The sequence below is a fragment of the Diprion similis genome, chromosome 6, assembly GCF_021155765.1.
Source record: "Diprion similis isolate iyDipSimi1 chromosome 6, iyDipSimi1.1, whole genome shotgun sequence".
NCBI lineage: Eukaryota > Metazoa > Arthropoda > Insecta > Hymenoptera > Diprionidae > Diprion > Diprion similis.
The window spans coordinates 24,254,536-24,276,237 of record NC_060110.1 but is presented as its reverse complement, the minus strand read 5'-3'; the positions used below and the strand labels follow the sequence as shown (position 1 = coordinate 24,276,237).

The window sequence follows — 21,702 nt, the reverse complement described above, 5'->3', positions numbered from 1 at the left end:
ATGTATGTATAAACTGTCTCGCAGTCTCATGCAGACAAACCAGAAACCAGTTCTTTGAGCGTTGAATAGCGTCTAAAGTTAATTTGGATTTAGATATTTTTGTCTGTTACTGTTCACCGCAGAATTAAAATGTCGGACATAAGCATGATGCTACCAAAAAAAATTCTACCTATTTGTTTGATTATGCCATTTTTTTTTAAAGTTTCTATTAATTTCGGTCCTTCAGTTTTGGCGATGAGTGTTTTTGATTATGATATTTAAATATGTTTCATAGAGACTCGATCTATACGGTGCAGGTTGGTGAGTTCAAAATAAATACTTTTCATTCGATTTTATTACGAGGTAGCTGCATGCTAAGTACATTCATCAGATTTTTTTAAGAATATAGGAACAAAGATACTGAAATTATCAGTGAGAGCTCAGATATCGAGATCCAATTTCAAATCACTCGGACAGGAAAAAAAATCAAGTGGATTCGTTCGGTTTCAATTCAGAATAGAGTGTTTCTTTGAATGAAACTATTTTTACAAATTAACTGCAACAGATTTTCTTTCACTGTGTGATTCAGCTTAACACTATTCTGTTCTGTTCTGTAAGACTATTAAAATTAAGTAGATATCCGAAGATATCAATGTGACCAAAAAAAAAGTCTCTCATTGTCAATGGCATTGCAGAGAATAGTTTTCTGAATAAAATCAATCATTGAAGAGGTGAAATCGAATGAATCTACTAGTCCTGCAAGTTGCGACCACCTTGAATCGATTTGAAATAAAGCATCTGTATCTAAAAATCGGTTTTTGTTGATAATTTAAGTATTTTTTTCCTTGAAAATATGATCAAACTTAGGAAGAATGATTCTAAAAGTCTTCAATGAATGCACGATTCTATTTTCGAAACCGTTTGAACAAGAGAAAAATTTTTCTCGGTCACATCTGCAGTATACATTTCATAGCCATCCCTGTTTTACGATTACATCGGAATCCTGTTAAGGATAATGCCAACGACAGTCCCAGCGATAAACGTAACATCGTTGCGGTTTAAATCCTTAGAAGGTTTGACCCGTACAGTTTTTGATTTCGCTTGAATGGTGGGGTAAACTACAAGGGCCAGAATTAAGGGATGAATCAACTCACCGAGTAGAAGTACGGGTAAAAGTTGGCGCAGGATTTGAACCACCGCCTGCACCATTCTGGATGCCACTCAAACATTTAAACCTCTTGCAGGGTGATGGATCGACGACTCACTTTCACGCTCACTATCGCACTCCACTTTTCCACCCTCCAACAGTACAATCTCACCACTGACTATTTTCGCGCTGTGCAAAAGAACGTCGGCTTAGCGCCGACTGGCCAACCGGAAATTCCCCAGTTATCCTCCTGCAATGATGACTACCAATCGGTCTCTCTCTTTCTGTTCCTCTCTCTCTCTCTGCCTCTCTATTTTCTCGACGTCGGACACGATTCGTCCTCTTACATAAACTGGATAGTCCCGAGCTGCTGGTTCCGCAGCCGTTTTACATCTCGCAAAATCGCCGTCCCTCACGGCCGTTTTTCAGCAGCCCGCTTATCTTCCTCTCGAACTTTTATCTCCCCCCTTTTGGCGCCCCGATGCCATAACCGGCCGGTTATCGCGGGCTCGACGCTTCCTCTCTCTCTCTCTCCCTCTAGCTTTTTCTCTCCCTCACTAAAAATTTTCCCGCCGAAATATACCCGCCACGAAGTAACGCCTAGGTGGTAATTACTGTTGTTGAAACAGCTGGTTATTCGGAGACGTCTCTGGAATGCAATTTTCCACCCTGCAGAAAGTTTGGCACGAGGCAACCTTCGCCTTTCCAAGCATACAGATAAGACTCTCGTAGATACAGCCTCCGGCCGGATGGAAATCCTTCTTCCGAGCTTTAAGCCTGTTTATAAGAAGCGGAAGCTGCAGTCTTACAGACTATTTCGATCGGTGAAAAAGTACCCCGATTCAGGATGAACCGAGCTGGGAAAAATCCGCTGTTCGAGAAATGATCGTTCCAATTTATCTTCCTGCCTCCAATACATACCATATTCCAAGATCGATGTAAAGGGTATTTATTTCCACCACGAATATGCCGAGAAGCGAAGAAACCAGCTCGGAGCTACTTTAATTATCCATTTTTCAGACGGCCATATATTTTTATACTATACTCGAGGTCACTTGGCTGGGTGCCTAAATTTCTCAGATACTTTTTTCCTCCTCCCTGCCCCTCCTCCTCTTCTGCGCTCCGTTATACGAACGTATTCAATATACATATGCATATATACACCTATAATATATACTATATCATAATATCTTCTCCAATTCAGCAATCGGCAATCCTCGATTCTTCATCGACTTAACGAGTAGCACCAGGAAATCTCGAATCTGGTTATAACGCACCACGGAAATTTACACCCTCGAGTGCCGTCCATCCGCTCTGCAACGACACGTGCTCACTCAACTATTCCTGACCCTCTTACACCCACGGCTTCGAAGCGGGTGCGCGACTCGCGATGTCTGGCCGACTACTAACTGACGTGCGCACCGAGCAGTAGCTCAACCCTGTTCGTAGCCAGACAGCCCGATTCACTCCGAGGCTCGCCGCCCTCTTTCGCTCGGCTTTACTCCGCTTCACGCCCGGTCATATAGAATTTACGTATTTCAAGCGTCGGATGACTTCCGAATGTATGGGATTAGGGATGTTGGGACACGTACGGCCCGGGCTGAAGAGTTTTGAAGTGAAAATCTGACGCAGCGGGAGCTTGAAAAGCGGCACCGAAGTAGCCGATATTAACCCGTTCACTTAGAAATTAAAATATTGTCTCAAATGACCGTATTTTAGTAGAGGAAAACTTTTTTGACGATTTTCAGACGCTTTGGACATGTTTAGGAAATTGAGATTCATTTATGAAAATTTGCCTTCTTCTCGCAATGTGAGAATGATTTTAGAAAATAAATAACGGTAATCGATTTGTCTGAAAATATTACGCCTATTTTACATACTTGATAATTGTTGCGAGAAAATCGTAAGATACGAAAATCAAGATTGTTTCACTATGGTCTACAAAAAAGCGAATGGGTTAATTGCGTTAATACGTTCAAATGAAAATGTATCCGTGATACAGGAAAAAATTCTGAAACACTCAATTTCAACTCGAAATATCTCCTTGTACTATTCGCCATCACTTGCTTTCTCCCATTTCCTCTCACCGAAAGCTCGGATTACTTTTTCATTCTGATAAACAACAGCTCGCTTTACTCGTACATATATCAATTTAATAAATTCTCCATGAGTTTTGTGATCGAGATCTTTATTGAGATACAAGTGTATCGTATGCTTTGAATTATAACGTATCGAAATTTTTTTCATCAAGTTACAAGCTCGAGAAAAAATCTGTTTCAAACGATTTGTATATGGAATTCGTTTGTGAATAAAATAAACTATTTTTCATAAGCATTGAACCAGCTGTAGAGTTTTTGGTACAAAAAAAGAAATTAGAATAATCCGATTTCTTTGCAGTGTGCTGTTATAATGACAATGTGTTTACGATTAAAATTAACGGTAAAATTATTTTCCGAATCACAGCGACTATTCATTAAAATTTATAAATTCAACGTGATCAGCTTCAATAGGACTTCTTCAAACTCTGTTCCGTCATGTTTTTGTCCCGGTACATTTTTGACCCGACTTAGGATAACTCGTCTCATAATCAGTGAAAAATCTGCGCTTTCATTCTATTGCAAATAACACGACAAGCTCCGAATTTTCATCGATGAATTGGCTGAGTAATTATATATGATTACATCGATCGTGCAGTAAACCCATGGATATCATAGGCTTTGTAATATGATTTCCTGCATGCACTCTACCGACAAATTATTTGTGTAATCCAATCCCCCGTCCCGCTGCCCTTGTCCAATCGGTGCCCAAATCAATGTCAGCGATTCAGTGGAGTCGAATTGCCATACGATATAATTTCGGTAGATCGAAAACGATCCAGTGTAGGTAATTCGAAGAGAGATCAAGAATAATTTGATAGAAAATTGAGATGTCAGCCAGTACTGACGCGAACCCCGCGAATGCAACGCGGAGAGCTATAATAAGATAATGCTATATACAGGTTTTATATGTGTACGAATATCTACAGGGTGAATCAAATGAAACGCCGATAACGGGAGGAGCTCAGTTGTATCGATATCAAAGAAAGATTCGAAGTCTACATACAGGTATTCAGTGGTAATGAGAAATAAAGTCACGATATGACAACAAGACAAGACGAACCTAATTGTTGACATTTCATGCTGTCATCTTTCCATTGTTGTCATATCTTCATTATTGTTTCTGATTCACCGTGGTTACCTACATGTAGACTTTGACCCTTACTTTGATATCGACATAACTGAGCTCCTCCTATTCTCGGCGTTTCAATTGATTCACTCTGTATAATATATGCATGTATGTATTCGTATAGGTATAAGAGACACGCGAGAGTTGGGTGGATAAATACATTATAGAGAAAGGGGTGGTGTGAGAAGAGAAGGGTGAAAGAAGCGAGGTGGCAAAGCGCGGGGAAAAGAAACCAAACTTTCCCACCCCTCGCCTTCTTATCTCGGTCCGTCTCTGTCTCGCCGGCGCCTGACAACCCCCGCGAGCCTTGGCTAAAGCTGACTTGACTCAACCAATGTAACCTCCGTCGTCGCCACCATTTTTATGCTTTTTCTTTCGGCATGTCACGCCGTGGTGAGTGCTTGTTTTTCCTTTTTGCGAATCCATGAGGGGGTAGCTTCCCTATACCGTTCCTTCCTTATACGTATTACGCCAGGGTAAATCTCTAAAGAAAAATCTCTTCGTATACCAACAGTTTCCATAATATCGTATATTCGAGACAGAAATTAGAACGCGGCGTGAATCAATTACGTCACTTTACACAAGGTTAAACTAACTTTTGGTATGGGATTAGAAAAGTTGAGATCACAGCTGTCAATTCGATTGTTGATAATCTTATCGCAAACATGATTTAGCCATAATTTCGTCTAAATATTTCGAGTAGGTTAGTATACGATTATCGAAGCACGGTAAACCTTCTACTTTATTAACTAAGCTAGCGTACAGTTTAAAATACAATAACTTTTACCACTTTTTTAGTGACCTAAAACCCCCTCGAACCAATTAATTAGAATAAGTATATTTTCCGATATCCGGACATATTAAATTATGCTAAAGGAATCAGAATATTTCCAGCAAAGCCAAACGATTTTTTGAATCAGCCCAAAAGCGTCGCTAATTGCGAGCAACATTCCAGTACTAGACGAGCCTTATTATTATATCTCATGGTCTGACATACCAATGACTAATTAACGTTACAATCATGCCCACTGCAGGCTTGTCTTCCAGTATAATCTATATATGTTGGTATCAATCGAATAGACAATTAGTGGTGTCTCGGCCAAAATGCAAGCTAAAAACTTAGCAAAGTCGCATTAATACGAGTGTGTGTCATTGCTACCACCAATAAGTATCTAGTATCTATATCCGGGTACCGCCTGTTCCCTGCTCCATGCTGCCTTTAATATATACTCCCTTGCATAATTCACGGCTATAGCTATCGATGTATGTGTAATGTATATGCATGCACATTGCCCGATGGGTGGATCTTGTTGTGTCGCAAGGATTAATTGCCTGTAAGTACACCCACGTGAATTTATGCCTAGGTAAATAATTTCAGGTTTCGTCCTACAGCCGATACATTGCATTATTATACATAGCACCCTATATTACACTTGATCCTCTCATATTTCTACACCTGCGCCCCGACCTTCATCCAATACCTTCTTCGTCCGTAGCTGGAATCCAAGAACCGGAAGCTATATTGTCCTTGGTATTCTGCAGTATCCAGTGCTGATAACGAGCCAATTTCCGGTCGATGGGAAGAATGCCTGTGATTTTATCGACGGTCTCTGCCATTCAGATCGAATATTTCTCTCGCAAGTGGTGGAATCGAAGAAATAATTAATGAAAATTATAGTCAGTAGATTTCTAAATGACTCTGATTTGTCAATAAGAGCTGACTGAACACGCTTGCGGGGGAAAATTGAAGATGCTCGTATTATCTATGACGGAAATTTACCACGTTTTGGCTCATTTTTAATGCGTGATTATCCGTGTGCTTAACGTAACATTCGTTTCCTCGTGTAACTTATGGCAAGATGCGAAATTCTCTGCTCTGTAATGATACTTGTTCTGCTGTACTACATTATTTTTTTACTTGATATCAGGTTATTAGTAGTGCGTAGTGCCATCTTCAATCCATCCGGGAAAGCCTGACGTATTAGCTGTAATATCACAAAATCGAAGTGGCAGTAAACGTTGACTGAAGCGTGAAGATATTTTCAGCCAACGTCGTAAATGCAGATGAATAATGTGACTGTAAATTTTTTTAAGATTAAGGTTATTCTAAAGCTAAAAAAAACGCATACATTTTTTACGAAGACGAATTCTTTCAAAAGTCTTAAGTATTTCTGAGCTTAAACAATCGTTGTTATTTTGGATACGTTTTTATAAAGAATTACAAATTAAAATCGTCTAAGATCTTTATTTATAATTCAAAAAAGTTTGCTTATTGTATGTGCAAATAAATGCCGATTCAGACAACATCTCAGGCCACGACTTTTCAAAATCCCGCCATTTTATCAAATGAATGCTAGCGCCAAAGCGGCGATACGAAGAACATGAATCTGATTCGACAAATTAGTAATTTACTCCAATCAAGCACTCTCTAGATGCAGTTAACTGTTTCGAGACTTTGGTACTTGCTTGGCAGAAGGCTGTTAACAATAAGTGGAAAGCGGAGTGTTTATAGTGTGTCTGGTATATTTATATTGTTGATAGTAAAATAAAAAAATGGCAACGTATCTAGCGAGAAATCTAATACGCCTTAATCACGGTATCGGCTCACAGACCGCAGGTAAAATCGCTAAACTGAGAGATTTGTAACGATTTTTACTCTGCTATATCGATAGACTTTAACAAATCATTCAGTGTGTAATTGGATGAGCCATCGCCCCGCACATACCGTGCCATTCAATTGTGCCCCTTGCCCTGTTTGGCTCAACGCGGTGCAAAGTACACTCGGTCACGTTCCGCATATTTCTTCAACTGAAGCTAATTAGCCAATCTATGATATGCGAAACACGATTCAGGAACCGCTGATCTGCCCCAGGAATACCTTATGCCCATTATTTTCTGATTTTTTCTATCAAGCTGACGAAGTCAGCAGTCAGACACGGCAAACTTCATCCAAAAAGTGATGACAAATTATACAATTTTTCACTAATAATTCTGTGATAAAAGTACTAAATTTACATGAAATTTGACCAAATTTATGATACGAGGCTTCACTGTCTTATTTTCATTGCCATTATACAGTATATTCGGCTGATAGATTGAGCTTTCTTTTATTTTCAAAAGTCTATCCCCCCACCCGTTCTCAATTTTTTTCGTATTTGTTCTTAACAATTTTTTAACTCTTCACTTACATGTGAAGGTGCAAAGTGCGATGCTGATCTGTTTATTTTACGCATTTAGCTCTTCCTCTGGCTTGGAAAAACCTCAATGGAACCAGAAACGGGGACAGAGGTTATGCTACGAAAGGAGGAAATCCGGCTGGAAAGAATATCGTCTATGTCGATGGAGTTCGCACGCCGTTCCTGTTGTCAGGAACACAATACAGCAAACTTATGCCTCATGATCTCGCCAGGCACGCCTTGTTGTGAGTTTTGTTTTGATTTATTTATATTTATTTACTTTAAAGATTTAAAGCCAACATCGATTACACCTGGAAATGAAGGCGTTTAACGCAATACTCAACCTGCTGGAACAATAATTTTAGGAGCCTTGCAAACAAGACTGGAATTGACAAAGACTTGGTAGAATATATAACGTATGGGACAGTCATACAAGAAGTTAAGACGTCCAATGTTGGTCGAGAAGCAGCACTGGCTGCGGGTTACAGCCAAAAGACACCCGCACATACCATAACCATGGCGTGTATCAGCAGTAATCAGGCTATAACCACTGGCGTCGGTCTGATCGCCTGTGGTGTGTACGACATTATTGTTGCTGGCGGTGTAGAGTTCATGTCCGATGTACCAATCAGGCACAGTCGCAACATGCGATCCTTAATGCTGCGTGCCAATAAAGCAAAGACTTTACCCCAGAAGTTGGGTCTCCTGGCTAGCATCAGGCCTGGCCATTTTGTTCCAGAGGTAAGTGCAAAGTTATAAATTATTCTAAAAAATAGTTGTGTGAAATGACGATATTTAAACTTATACTACGATACTCTTAGTTGCCAGCGGTAGCGGAATTCTCAAGCGGAGAGACCATGGGTCACAGTGGGGATAGATTAGCTTCGGCATTTGGAGTAACTCGGGCGGAACAGGACCAGTATGCTTTGCGCTCGCATACTCTTGCTTCCCAAGCCCAACAGCAAGGATTTTTATCTGATATTGCACCATTCAAAGGTAATTCCTTCAATGTTGCTGAATAATTTCAGGCAACATGCATATTTGTTGGGTAACACAGTTTTATTTCTTTTCAGTGCCTGGTGTGAATGACGTCATTGACAAGGACAATGGAATTCGAGTTTCTACACCAGAACAGTTGGCCAAGCTAAAGCCAGCATTTGTTAAACCATACGGAACTGTTACTGCAGCTAACGCATCTTTTCTAACCGATGGAGCTTCGGCTGCTCTCATTATGACTGAGGAAAGGGCGAAGCAGCTTGGACTCAAACCAAAAGCATATCTGAGGAACTTCACCTATGTATCACAGGATCCGGTCGACCAATTGCTCCTGGGACCTGCCTATGCTATACCAAAGGTAAAATTATCTTCACCAGCTGTTATTTTGACACTGTCATAAGGATATCGATATCGAAATTCGGCTGGATTATGTACTGGAACTGTAAAACTCAACACATGGAAGTAGATGCTTTGATCCCCGAATTAATGGAAATATCTATTTATATTGAATACAGTTTGTACAGAATGCAAAAATGTATATAAATTAAATGCCTTACAGGTGTTGGAAAAAGCTGGTCTGGGATTGAATGATATAGGAGTATGGGAGGTGCATGAAGCATTTGCAGCACAAATTCTAGCAAATTTGAAAGCCATGGATTCTGATTGGTTCGCACAGAAATATATGGGTAGATCAGGTAAGATTGGTGTGCCAGATATCAACAAGTGGAATGCTTGGGGTGGTTCTTTGTCTATCGGACATCCGTTTGCGGCTACTGGAGTGAGATTAGCAACGCACACAGCAAACCGCATGATCAAAGAGGATCAACAATTCGGGCTAATTGCTGCCTGTGCTGCTGGTGGTCAGGTGAGGGATGATTTCTTATTTTATTTGTCACAAAGTTTAGATCTTGAAATTTCAAACCATTTATCTTCCATTCCAGGGTGTTGGAATGATAATGGAGAGACACCCAGACGCCAAACTTTAACGGAACTGTAGAATAACGACGTATCCTACTCTTCTATTCGTAAATACGATATACTGCATTAAACGGTTTATAAATGCGGAATAGTACGAACCCTTTCAAAACTACGCTGAAAAAACGAATTTATATTTTTACAGTTGTCGAAGATATCTGTTATGTAAATGTGTACATGTATATATTTTTTAAGATTTATTACACCTTGGAAAAAAAAAAACGAGGAAAAAAATGATGAAATAGTACAATAAATTATGATCCATTTCGAATTCTGCTTCGTTTGTTTCATTATGCATAGCTGATGATGTGCGCGCGTGTGTGTGTGTAAGAAATTGGGGATCAATTAAAAAAAGTACTAAATAAAATGAGGATCATGTGTCGTCAAATGGAATCTAACTGCTTGATCAAGAATCACCCTTGTATCCCGGCAGCCCTGCAATGCCCGTTGCCTGAGCCCTTCGAGCCTGGAGAGATGGAGTCGTGCACCAGTTCCCTGCGCAACGACTACTAAACCAGAATTGTCAGCATCTGACCCATAATTTGAGCCAGGGGCTCCTGGTAAAGCAACCACAGTCAATGTCGTCGCTCCCGTACATTCTTCCATATGATTTGCATCAACTATTCCTGTCCCAGGTCCTGTCTCATCCTTGCTGTCAGTTTCTTCCGAAGCTCCCATGCTGGCTATTGTTGCTGTGCATCCTACAGAGTAATCCTGTAAGTGAAAAATATGGAATTTCATTATTTTTATAGTGAAAATAATAAAAGCACAGTGCATAATAGGTTTCTATTAAAAGTACCTTAATGGGGATCCCGGCGTCGATCAGAGCGAGTGTCGCTGCGTTTACTGCTGCGCAATAATCACTGCCGTCGGACTGAAGCACTTCGACGAATACGTCAATTTGAGAGCGAGGGTACAGTTCTACTTGTACGATCGCTTCGATAGCCCTGCGTAGCTGCAGGGAGGTTTCTTGGGTCTTGCGATCACCGCGTGGTCGTTTCTTGCGCTCGCCGGCACTAAAACTGAACACCGCCATACTGTACTGGCAATTTATAATTCCCGTACCACTTCTGTTCCCACCACGACCCCCTCCTCTTGGCTGTAGCAAACAATTATTATAGTCAATAAGCAAGGTAACAGGATTAGGGATGTGAACAACTGAAAGACGTCAAAGTGAATAACCTGATGAGGCCCGTACACTGCAGCCAAAACTTTTGTGTTGCCCTGTTCTAGGTAAGCACTCCCATCCGACTGCCCGAAGACACCCATGCGAACCCGAATTTGTCTCAGCTCGTTTGCTCGTCGCCCATCGACTCTTAGTCCTTGGTCCGACACTAAGTCTTGGCCAGACATTAGGAAATTTACTTTGTATACTTTCTGTGTCACTATCCTTTCAGCAATTCGTCGATTGGAGAATTGCGCGTGCACCCGTTCGTTGTTGATCTTCACCTAACCTAATTCGACTCAGTGTTTTAACCACGCTTTCGTGACGCTTTGACTACAATCTTTCCTAGTGTTCGTTGGACTTACTTCAAACCAGTGTTGCTGTCTTGTCCTTATCTATCCCAAACTTTAAACGAAGGTAGAAAACTCAATGCCACCCACGAAACGGTTACCAAACGCGTTCGTGTACCGGCAGCACTTTTAAATTAATAAAATAACAAGATAATTGATTGATTAGCTTTCGCGCACTCGTTAACTGAAGTAGAAAACGATTACTCATGTTCAAATTAGGCGCACAAATTTGTGATTAAACATGTCTGACTCCTACTAACAAGTTGGCAGTGCTAAAAACTCCCTAAGGCAAAGACAGATTTATCCACGAACTCGATAGTGCAAAAGAGATAAGAAATAGTTGACAGCATTAGAAGCTAATTTCGGAACGTACCCTTAGGGGCTAGGAGGTTATTTTGTTTGAGAATGTTATTTTATGCGTTTGGTGCCTTAAAAAATGTATATAATCCACCAACGATACGGTAATTGCTTCAATGTTACCTCGCAAGGTCTCTTGCGATTCTAGGATACTTTTTTGTTCGCCAAGTGGTAAGCCTGCTGGCCAGAGGCGTGAAGTGTGCTTGACGAGGCTTTGACAGTCCGACGACAGGCGGTAGTTTGTAGATTTTCCTACAACTTATCTATAGAAATAAAGATTTAATTCTTTAGTGTTACGATTAACGAATCAAATTTGTTCGCGGTATAATTTCGGCGTAATCTCAGAACTTATTGGCGGCTAAATTACGTGTAGAAATCATGGTTTCCGAACCGCTACTGTTCGCGTTTGCTCTATTCGACACCGGCGCTGTGCTTTTTCTGCTTGTGTATTTTGTATCCTTTTTTAATTGTAGTGCTTTCTAATCAGCGTAATATTACGCTGTACTTTATCGATGAATTTATGTTGCACAAACATCCCCGATGCGTGTTGCTTATGTCTACTCAGTTGCTTCGATGTAGTTGAAGATTTCTAGGGAATTTTACGTCTTCATGTTTCACTCACGGTGCCTTGGAATACCCTGGGCACGGTCTTCTGGGTAAATATGCAATAACCGCCAATTCAAAAACTGCAAGGAAACCCGCGTCGTTGTCTGAACTGTCAAACACGGTTACACTAACTGGATTTTGTGTGCCTTGTGGGATTGCGTGTTAAACGACTCCGCAGATAAAAAAGCTCACGGATCGCTAACTCGGATTCTAATGGCTCCAGGCCCATCCAGACACACTTACCCGCCGAGCACTGGTCTCGAAAATTTGCCCATCAAATTTGTCGTTGAAATGGTTTCATTGTTCTGTGATGGGCAGAAAAAAGCGCTATAAGGCTTTTAGAGCGTGCTTTCATTTTGGTTAACAATCAGTCCTGTAATATGCGTGTATAATGTATATAGCGTACAAGTATATCCTGTCTATGATTTATAATAGAAACCTATAGATAAAAGAAGATGAAAACTTGAAATATATTTATAGATGTGAAAACGTCTTGAATAAATAGTCTTACAAAACGCACCTGTTTAATTGACATTGACGACTTTCCGTTTATATCTCTGCCTAAATAGATTCTGCATAGTTTCGGGGGAGTTTATACAGTTTATTTGTCTTTCACGACCCGCGCGGTTTTGAGAATTGGTAGCAGCCACGAGTTTGTCGCATTACATAAATTTAAAATAGCACTATATTAAATAATCGATCGATTCCACGTCTATCTCACCGTCGTTTGCAATTTTCAACGTTCAACAATATGCACGGCTTGTGGGAAATGCAAGCAGATATAACGCAAGCTCTAAAGCGGCGCCCCTCTTGTCGATATTGCTCTGCGCAAACTACACGTTTCATCTTTCAAAATTTAAATTACCCAGTTAACCTGACCCGTGGTGTCGTACTTTTCGTTTTTGCCAATCACAATATCACATTTCCACATAGATATACCTATAAAATTCGCAATTCCATGCACAGGTAGTTTATAAACTTATTCGTTCGTTTGTTTGCTCTCGTGCAACGATGATATGATATCGGTATGAATTTCCTACCAGGATTAACATATTATACATCATTATTCGTGCCTCGAACCTACACGCTCGATGCCTCGCAGGAATGTTTCCAAATGTCCGATTCATACGAGTTCCAGATGCCTTGACAACACATCATTTCGTTTACAATAAAGCTCTCTCGGTGCTCGGCAGAGGATGGATTATACATTATGCCTATGTAGGTGCCCGCAGCGGCTATTTTCTCTCACTTGCTTTGTTCAAACCGTTCGTAGCGCTTCTCCAATTCCCACTAATATACGTACAGCATACGACAAAAGAAATATCGATTCCTCCAAAAAAACACGCCACATCTGGCCGTGTGTTCAGCGGAACTGTTTTTATCTGAAGCATTACTGAAACTAATTAGTTACATGTGCAGATATAATATGCGTGTATATAATATTTTGCACAAGTATAATGACCCAACGGCAACGTAATTCAAACACAGCTTATCGCGCGCGATCGTTCATCGCGATGCCATTTAACGCTTCAAGTGATCTAATGCGAAATTACAGGTTGACATATAATGATAGGAAAAAAGTAGAATCGTTGTATATTAACGTGATGTCGATAAGTTTGCGTACATCTCTGTACACAGCTTGTAGGCTTTCGTATAGAAAGTGACATAATAACTGAATCAACATTTATACTGTCACTTGTTATTTCAAATTACGTGAACAACGTCTGTGCGTGATCATTATGGCGGCCATTTTCATTTCTACTCAGTGTGTAAATTCATTGTTTTCGATCAATAATTACTCCACGATCATTTTGTTATGTTACGAAACTTGACTTGCTCTAAAAAGAGTCAATATAACCAAACTGAACCGAATAAAACCGGAATAGTTGTGCGCAAGTTACGATCGATCAGATGCCGTATCGATCCGTCACGGAACGTGATTTGCGTGAGTTCAAGATGACACCTTGAAACTATTGAAGATCAATACGAATATTCCTGTTGTAAAGGGGATGTTGATAAAAAACGACCGCCCAAATTTTAGAAGCATTACGTTTGAATTACCAATTCAATGAACTAATTGTTCAAACATTGAAATGACGTTAAATTTGTTGGAAAAAATAATGTCGAGAGTTGTACGTAATGGATCGACGGAGAGGTGTAAACCCTATAAACTTTAAACGATATTCTATACCTATCACTTTATAGCGTATCCTTACACATATCCGAAGAGTACAAGAGTATAACGTTTTCATTTGACATTTAGCGCTTATTATACCTTATACCCAAAGCTTAAGTTTATACGCTACAGCAGAATAATCGAGTCAAGTTTTACAGTCGTTTTAAAATTGGGTGTGTGGCTTGGGAAGGTAGAAAACTCGTTATAAAAAACAGAGATGAAAAAAGAAAGAAAGTGTAGACAGGAAAAATAATGAAAAGGAAAAAACCAGAGTGAAAATGTAAAAGCTAATAATGTAGAGGAGTAATAAAATGCGTGATATACGGAAGGTAAAGTTTGAAATTAAGATATTGCTGTTATTATCCATCGTTGACCCAGTTTTATTGGCATTATCTCTCGGCGATCGTATAATACCTACCTGACTTTCGGTATAACAGATGTATATACATATATAGCTGTACGTATACCTATAGCAATATCGATCTCCAGCGGCATAATAGGACTCGGAGGGTTAATCCTGGAGGAAAGGATGAAACAGAGCGAAGGTATGCACGCCGCTCACTGCAGAATGGAAGTGGGGGCGTAATTTCTGAGCTCTGTGATTGTTCATGGAATAGATTTTCCTTAACAAGAACGGCAGGTGATTACGCTTTCGGACCTTGAATGCGATTACCTGAACGCCCAGCAGTGCTGCTCGAAATTGAACACGGTAATTCCGGTTTTACTTAATTGTCACCCTGCAGTGTTTTCAACAACCGCACACCAATTTGCTGGATGTCAATTATCGAGGAATTCCCATCTTGCTCAACCTCGACGTCAAAACGATCGCCTAAATAATTATTATTCAAAGATATTCGGTGCTAAAAATATTCCAATTTCTACCTCGTTATTACATTTCTTCGTCGTCGTTGACGTCGACTTTCCCACGCCTTTAATATCATATCGTTATGCCGTATTGAGAGCCTCAAATGATTCTTGACCCAATTATATGTTCTCCAAGTACTTTTCATCTCGAGTATCACACATGTGTAAGCATTTTTCTCTTATCAACCGCAACGATACGCAAACACACGTATAAATGTGCACATTTACTGCAAAAGCGGAACCTGCACAAGCACTTTAATCGCAAAATAATTTACAGAGGACGGAAACTGGGCGGATCTGTAATGATGATAAAAAAAAAAAAATAAATAAATAAATAAATAAAAATTGTGGCATGCATTTACATATTATATACTTATGTTTCACTCGAAATGTTGAATCAATTCGATGTTTGTGCAAATGGGAGAATCTTCCAGTCATTCAATCAGCCGGTAAATTAAAAAAAAAAGAAATTCACGTAGATTATTGTAGGTTTTTGATTGTTCAATTGATTCTAGTATCTTTCATTCTTCTCGCGATGCGCTCCTTTTTGTATTTCCATATTTTTCTTTTCGTTCAGTGGGTTCTACCGAAAATCGTCGGGCACGTCTTCCTCGTCGTCCTGCTACTCTTCCACGGTCAATGGATCCTCATGGTCGTCAATCTACCGATGGCTCTTTGGCTCGTGTATGAATTTTTGACAGTACCCACGGGCAACATGGGGATCTACGACCCAACCGAGATCCACAACCATGGCCAGCTCAAGAAACACCTCAGGGACTGCATGGTCTATCTCGGATATTACCTCGTCTTCTTCTTCATATACCTTTACTGGTGAGTTCGCAAGCCCACAGTGCTTATTTATTAGATGTATGCCCCTCCTTCGCAGGCTTTATGAATCTTTCGAATGAGAGAATCTTTCCTCCAGTTTTGAATTTAGAAATATTGCTCCTTGCGTTCTGGTTTATACCACTCGCTGATACTCGAGCCGCAGTAAATTGTGATGAATGGGAAAATTCAAATAATACATATATTTTAAAATTTCACTAACCGTATAATACATTATGTATGTACCTACATGGATTGTTTGATTACTTGATATTCCCGTCCATTAACTGTATTTATAATTTAATTACTGTATAACCACGCTGCATGCATGCTTTAGCAATATCGTTAAATACTAGGCATATTTTTCTCAAATCTAATCATTTTTACAGCATGATTATTGCGCTACTGAAGGGGGATCCGATCAGAAGAGACGAAGACGACATGGTCGAGTTTTAATTTAATCACATAACAGCGATGATATATTGTGATTATTCTTCCTTTTCAATGCATGTACATCACACGTTTGACCACGTATAATCATTTTTTTAGTCCATTAGTGTATAGTGATCACAAGTTTAATTTATTTATAATTTATAAGGTATCATTTCAATCGCGGTTCTAATCAAGAGACTGAAAATTTCCACGACCTTTGTAATATATGATCTTTTATAAGTACGTTTAAGGCAGTGCCCTAATAATCGAAAAAATAGTTAATTAAAAAATTTACTCTCTCCTTAACCAATGTAAAAAACAAAAATGGAAATGCTGAATTGAGTTATTTTTTTCGCCCTTGCATGCACTCTCTATGCAGAATCGTTTCACAAGTTTCGATTTCGCAAACCGAAATATTTTCACGCTACATATGTCACTTGCAAAATGTTTATATTACGCAAACGTTTACAGTGAAACGATTATTCCTAAGTGCGTTGTCCGTAATGTATAAACGAAGCTCTGACGGTATTATTTCTTTTTTTTTTCAATTTTTGATTCGGATTACTTGAATTTGGATAATTACAGCACTGCCGCAGACTAAATTTGAAAGCTACAATGCAAACGGAGATCAAAATATACGATCAAACGTTATAACAAGAGAGAAAATTTCGCCGTTGGCTGAAAAGAAAAAAAAAACTAAATACAATCATCCACTGATCATTTCGTTTCGCATATACTCTGTCCAATCATACGTGTAACATATTATTATCACAGTCAGCCTTCAATCATCATGTCATACAAATGTGGCTTGCGCAATGACCCTCGTCGTGTATTTTTCGTACTATCGCGATATCGGTGTAGTACAATGTGCTTCATTGTTTTCATTCCCACTTGCCTACAATCATTGTGCATACGTATAAACGTACGTGGTAAATACGCCCAAAGCCCTTTGTTCAAACATGTTTTTCGCCCCTGTCGGTCCGTGAATTGCCCTCGAAATTGCTCGTGTTGGCTGCCGTGACCGGGTAACAGTTTTATCTCAAACATACGTATATATATATATATAAAAACCACCCCCTCTCTCTGCAGACGGTGGATGATTTAGACTTTGCGTGTTGCTTTTTCTTTTTACGTTTTTTTTCTCTTCTTTTATATTTGAACGAAAATTTCTTTTACCCATCTTTTTTCTTCTTTCACATTGTTTATGTGTTCGATGCAATATATGTATGTATATTGTAAATAGATTTAAATTGTCTTGCTAGTGCGATACAACGCCGAAATTATATGTATAATAATAATCGTCAAATACGGGGATACTTTGAACTATAATACCTACGTATACCGTAATGCATGTAATTACGCCAAGTCTCAAGCCAGTGCGTGCAAGTATAATAAATTAACGTTATAAGCCTGTATTATAGTTATATAACTATGTATAATTTAGAGCTAGTCATGTAGTCTGAATATATTGAATATATACAGGTATATGTATAATATTTGTACCTATAATATGTATTATAAAAGTCGATCTGAAGTTCAATTAAAACGGCTGCAATTATTGTATACAATACGTAAATTGAAATGAAATAATGTATATTGTAATATTATGTATAGAATTCACCACTGAGCTCCAACTGTTCAATACATATGATTATAAAAATACTGTTGCACATACTTGCATGAATATTACTCGATAGTTCGACCTCTGCAGCCACTCCCTGTCCGCTTTCGACTCTGTTGATACTTTAGTCAGGCTAGGTATACACACATATACTATAATGAAGTTGGTATATTCACGTATCAACGTCCCTCCTTAGTCATTGTTAAGGAGGAAGGTCACCCTGGAGGGTGTCCAATAATTCTCCGCTCTAGAATCCCTCTGGGTTTTTCTTTTTCTCTTCTTTTTCTCCACCCCGTTCGCCTTGCCGGAGTTTTGGCGATTGCAGACAGTTGATCGCGACGAGGAATGAAAAAGGAAAAAAAAAACGAAGAAGATAAAATGGCTACAAAGGGCGGGGGGGTGGCAAGAAATAGTTGAAAAGAAAATATATCGGTGTTTATATCATCTAGATGAAATATTTTACACGCTGTGATTAATTTTCCTTCTTTTTTTTGTTTTTTCCCCCTTTTTTTTTCTTTCCTCAAACTTCAAAGGTGTATCTGGATCTTCCTCAGTCCAAACAATGCTACGCAATGATGAGACATTTATTTGAAACGAATTAAAGGAAACTCGCAAGAGAATCGAAGGCACAAGCTGTGTTTACACGTGAATTCTTATACGGATGCTAGGCACGTAAGAATATAAATTGTTTGTTTGAATGAAAGAAAACTTGTTAACGGTTCGGACGAGTTTTCGAAATTCAAAAGCGTTCAATTGAGTTACGGATCAAATGAACAGAATACCGTTGTTAAATTTGAACTAGACAAAAACAAAAGTCATTATCTAGTCGCGTGTTAGTGCAGACTTATGTTATGTATAACGCGTGTAAGACCGTTTATCGTACTTTAAAAGCAAGATTTATCGTGGTAAGTGCAGGCTTCTCAAATACTAATAGCTGGCACGACGTTAAACCGACGTTCGCTGCAGACAGTCGAGAAATCTTTCCTCTAAATCTGCGTTTGCTTCTTTTTTTGCACTTCGGTATGGCATATGGCAATTCCCGTGAGTAGTGCACGTCTCACTCCTCGAGACGGCTTAACGTAAACCAAGTTGTATTATTTTTTCTCTTGATGTATCGTTTATATGAAGGTGAGAGCAACGGCGTTGTACCTATTTTTTTTTTTTTATTGCAAAACACTGAACCACGAGTTTCACTGATTTGGGATCTATATATATAGGCGCACACTTGCATCATTTGTACACAACAAATCAATTTTACAGAGTCTGCGTATTTTCGGAAACGATATATTATATTTTCGTGATAAATGCACCCTCGGGTTTACACGACAGACGCAGGAATTTGTTCAGCGATAAGGGCGCTAGTTCCTGTCGTTGAAAAGCGTTAATTGCGGACAAAAATGCGGTTCACACTAATAATTAAAACGGGAAACACGTACGTTGTGGATGCTCTATGTGTATAATGTATAACATACTATTAATGGTTTGTTTAACTTTGAACCTTTTGCAAGGCCACAACCACATCGAAATCTATTATCTGGCCAGCTCTACCCGCAATTTGTCCTAAATTGCGTCTGGATTATATGGCTCGCTAAAAATAGGATTACAACGAGAGCTAGCCTAGGGTGTATATGTAACATGCGATTTGCTTGTGTTTCACATTCACCCCGGCAAAGTGTGGAGAAGAGGACGAGAGAGAGCGAGCTCGAAGGAAAGGGACGGTCGCCGCGTTCAACTTTGTTTAAGCCCAACAGTAATGAGACAAGATTGGATCAATTTAATGATAGCAGTAAAAGTTATGGGGGTGACCCCTTCTTCCTTTCATCAAACCTCAAATCACTCACTATCTGCTCGTGCATTTTTCTCGTGACTTCGAGTTTTACCAGGTGGTAAACTAGCTCAGATAACTACATTTCATTAGTGCAGGGATTTTGTTTCGAGCTTCACGTCTTCTGTATTGTGTATTTATTTTCGGCAAAATCTGGTGTCAGCGGTGAATTAATTGAAACACGAGATCTGCACGCCAGGATGGGTCAGGCATAGATCCGGCCGGAATGGCTTAAGGTGCTTTGCACAACCGTGTTGGCCATTACACAACCGTCTAAACCACCCCTCCTCGATGTGCGGAACAGATTCGTGAAATAATTAATTCAGCGTCGAAAATAGTTCGCCACCGCTGCCACTACATTAGGTACTGCGTATACATATATCAACGTTTGTTATGGGCCCATGTATACATGCAAGTGTCGATTTAATAGCTTGATACGGCATTTAGTCCGTACCACTCCTCTCTTTCGAGTTTTTATCTCTCCGAAATAGGCTCACGAAACCGTGTTGAAATTACCCTTAATCATGCATAGACGTTATACGTGTAGGTAGTTCGTCGCGTTGTTATTACCGTACAGTAGCATTTTGTTAGTCACGGCTGTACCTACGTAGGTACACCTGAAGATCTGTATCTATGTCGAAATAAACGTATGTACGTGTGTATTATAATTTGGCTCGCAAGGCACGCGGCCTAATTGCACCTTCTTCGAGAACTCGTTTCTCGTCCTATTATTAAAATTGGATTAGCGTAAAACTTGCAGGCTTATAAAACTTGTAAATCGTGACGACGATCGAGCATGTGCCGAACGATTAAACTCTTTCTCATACAGCGTTACGAGTCTTGTATGTACCTAATCGGTCGATAGCCAATTCCCATGCGAAGGTAGTCGAAGCAAGGATTTCGTTCGACACGTTCTACCGCAGGCGCAACCAATATATTTCAGTCGTAATACTCGTAATATAAATTGTGAACAATTTACTCAGGACACGATCATATTATTACATTTCACACAGTTCACTGTAAGATATACACTAGAATTTTGTACCTATAGATGTAGTGGTACTTGATATCGAAATTGAGCAGCTGTGACAACAGCCCTCGCATTGGTTGGTGTCGTGTGACGTCATCAAAGATTATCAAATCTCACAGACGCATCACGCTCAATATAAATTATACATGTATGTCATTGTAGTTACAATATATTTTATTAATTCAAGCTCACAATTTTTGCCGTCTTATCGAACGTTTTTCACCAATGTAAGGCAAGTTTCAAGGTTTATATAATGTACATACACATAGATAAAATTTGTCATTTATTTATTCTGGATTTGATATTTGTACAGTATACGTATATATCAGTCGATCACGTAAATAAGAAATTTTATATATAGCTTATGGCGATGGAGCTAGAACGCAAAAAAATATAGTTTATTTACGTAGGAGACAAATTCTGTGTAAACTTTAACGTTCTCTCTGTATTTTGGAGCAGAGAACATCAGTAGTGATATACACAGATATAAACAGATCCAAATTTGCAATAAAAGTTATACGAGTCTTATTCACATTCGGGGTGAATCGCGTAATTTAAGTGGAGAAGTATAACCCTGCAAATTGTCTCGCGGTTCGAACAAAATAGCTCGCGGCCAATTTTCTTCTTTGAATACAATATAATTTCTTCAAATAAGATACGTCAACAATTTTCAGACTATATAGCTTTTCCTTTGAAGTTCTGAAGAGGGCTCATCAACCTTTTGCAAAACAAGCAAATAACTCTCGCACAGGCTGCCTTATTATTTGTAGTTGATCTCATCCTGAAACTTGTAACTTGCTCCGAATTACTCGTTATAACCCTTTCAGTCACGCATTATTCAACTCAATATTTCGGCCTGAATGTTGTTACTCGGGAGTAATCGGGGTCACTGATCACAAATCTGAAGTCAGAATTTGATCATCTGTAAATTCCAGATGGCGGATCCAATATGG

General features: G+C 39.3%; 4 protein-coding genes across 4 annotated transcripts in view; 2 read left to right on the top strand and 2 right to left on the bottom strand.

Annotated features, from left to right (window-relative positions):
• Positions 1-2,280, bottom strand: part of LOC124407084 — a 33,149-nt gene extending 30,869 nt beyond the window's left edge. Inside the window, exons 1-2 of the mRNA XM_046882905.1 lie at positions 1,685-2,280; positions 1,134-1,432 (exon numbers count right to left, since the gene is read on the bottom strand). Coding sequence (XP_046738861.1) covers positions 1,134-1,188 — 55 coding nt within the window. The 5' untranslated portion in view covers positions 1,189-1,432; positions 1,685-2,280. The remainder of the gene's footprint in view (positions 1-1,133; positions 1,433-1,684) is intronic.
• Positions 2,281-6,799: 4,519 nt separating this feature from the next.
• On the top strand, positions 6,800-9,708 carry LOC124406803 (trifunctional enzyme subunit beta, mitochondrial). Its single transcript, XM_046882410.1, has 7 exons — positions 6,800-6,968; positions 7,589-7,772; positions 7,893-8,268; positions 8,349-8,523; positions 8,601-8,881; positions 9,083-9,388; positions 9,465-9,708. The coding sequence occupies exons 1-7, from the start codon at positions 6,905-6,907 to the stop codon at positions 9,507-9,509; spliced, it is 1,431 nt and encodes a 476-aa protein (XP_046738366.1). The 5' UTR covers positions 6,800-6,904; the 3' UTR covers positions 9,510-9,708.
• A 35-nt stretch (positions 9,709-9,743) lies between these two features.
• On the bottom strand, positions 9,744-10,993 carry LOC124406804 (exosome complex component RRP41). The gene is made up of 3 exons (XM_046882411.1): positions 10,681-10,993; positions 10,298-10,597; positions 9,744-10,212 (listed from the first exon to the last, which is right to left on the bottom strand). The coding sequence occupies exons 1-3, from the start codon at positions 10,849-10,851 to the stop codon at positions 9,856-9,858; spliced, it is 828 nt and encodes a 275-aa protein (XP_046738367.1). The 5' UTR covers positions 10,852-10,993; the 3' UTR covers positions 9,744-9,855.
• Positions 10,994-11,539: 546 nt separating this feature from the next.
• LOC124407209 (protein cornichon homolog 4) lies at positions 11,540-17,424 on the top strand. Its single transcript, XM_046883097.1, has 4 exons — positions 11,540-11,823; positions 14,793-14,861; positions 15,594-15,847; positions 16,231-17,424. The coding sequence occupies exons 1-4, from the start codon at positions 11,749-11,751 to the stop codon at positions 16,295-16,297; spliced, it is 465 nt and encodes a 154-aa protein (XP_046739053.1). The 5' UTR covers positions 11,540-11,748; the 3' UTR covers positions 16,298-17,424.
• Positions 17,425-21,702: the final 4,278 nt, after the last annotated feature.

What these genes read in the sequence shown, in the direction of transcription:
- LOC124406803 (XM_046882410.1), top strand. Translation starts at nt 6,905, where the DNA reads ATGGCAACGTATCTAGCGAGAAATCTAATACGCCTTAATCACGGTATC. An exon ending in CTCGCCAGGCACGCCTTGTT is followed by an intron (nt 7,773 to 7,892) that starts GTGAGTTTTGTT and finishes CAATAATTTTAG; the next exon opens with GAGCCTTGCAAACAAGACTG. An exon ending in CTGGCCATTTTGTTCCAGAG is followed by an intron (nt 8,269 to 8,348) that starts GTAAGTGCAAAG and finishes CGATACTCTTAG; the next exon opens with TTGCCAGCGGTAGCGGAATT.
- LOC124407209 (XM_046883097.1), top strand. Translation starts at nt 11,749, where the DNA reads ATGGTTTCCGAACCGCTACTGTTCGCGTTTGCTCTATTCGACACCGGC. An exon ending in GCTGCTCGAAATTGAACACG is followed by an intron (nt 14,862 to 15,593) that starts GTAATTCCGGTT and finishes CTTTTCGTTCAG; the next exon opens with TGGGTTCTACCGAAAATCGT. An exon ending in TTCTTCATATACCTTTACTG is followed by an intron (nt 15,848 to 16,230) that starts GTGAGTTCGCAA and finishes TCATTTTTACAG; the next exon opens with CATGATTATTGCGCTACTGA.
- LOC124406804 (XM_046882411.1), bottom strand. Translation starts at nt 10,851, where the DNA reads ATGTCTGGCCAAGACTTAGTGTCGGACCAAGGACTAAGAGTCGATGGG. An exon ending in CAGTGTACGGGCCTCATCAG is followed by an intron (nt 10,598 to 10,680) that starts GTTATTCACTTT and finishes TGTTTGCTACAG; the next exon opens with CCAAGAGGAGGGGGTCGTGG. An exon ending in ACGCCGGGATCCCCATTAAG is followed by an intron (nt 10,213 to 10,297) that starts GTACTTTTAATA and finishes TTTCACTTACAG; the next exon opens with GATTACTCTGTAGGATGCAC.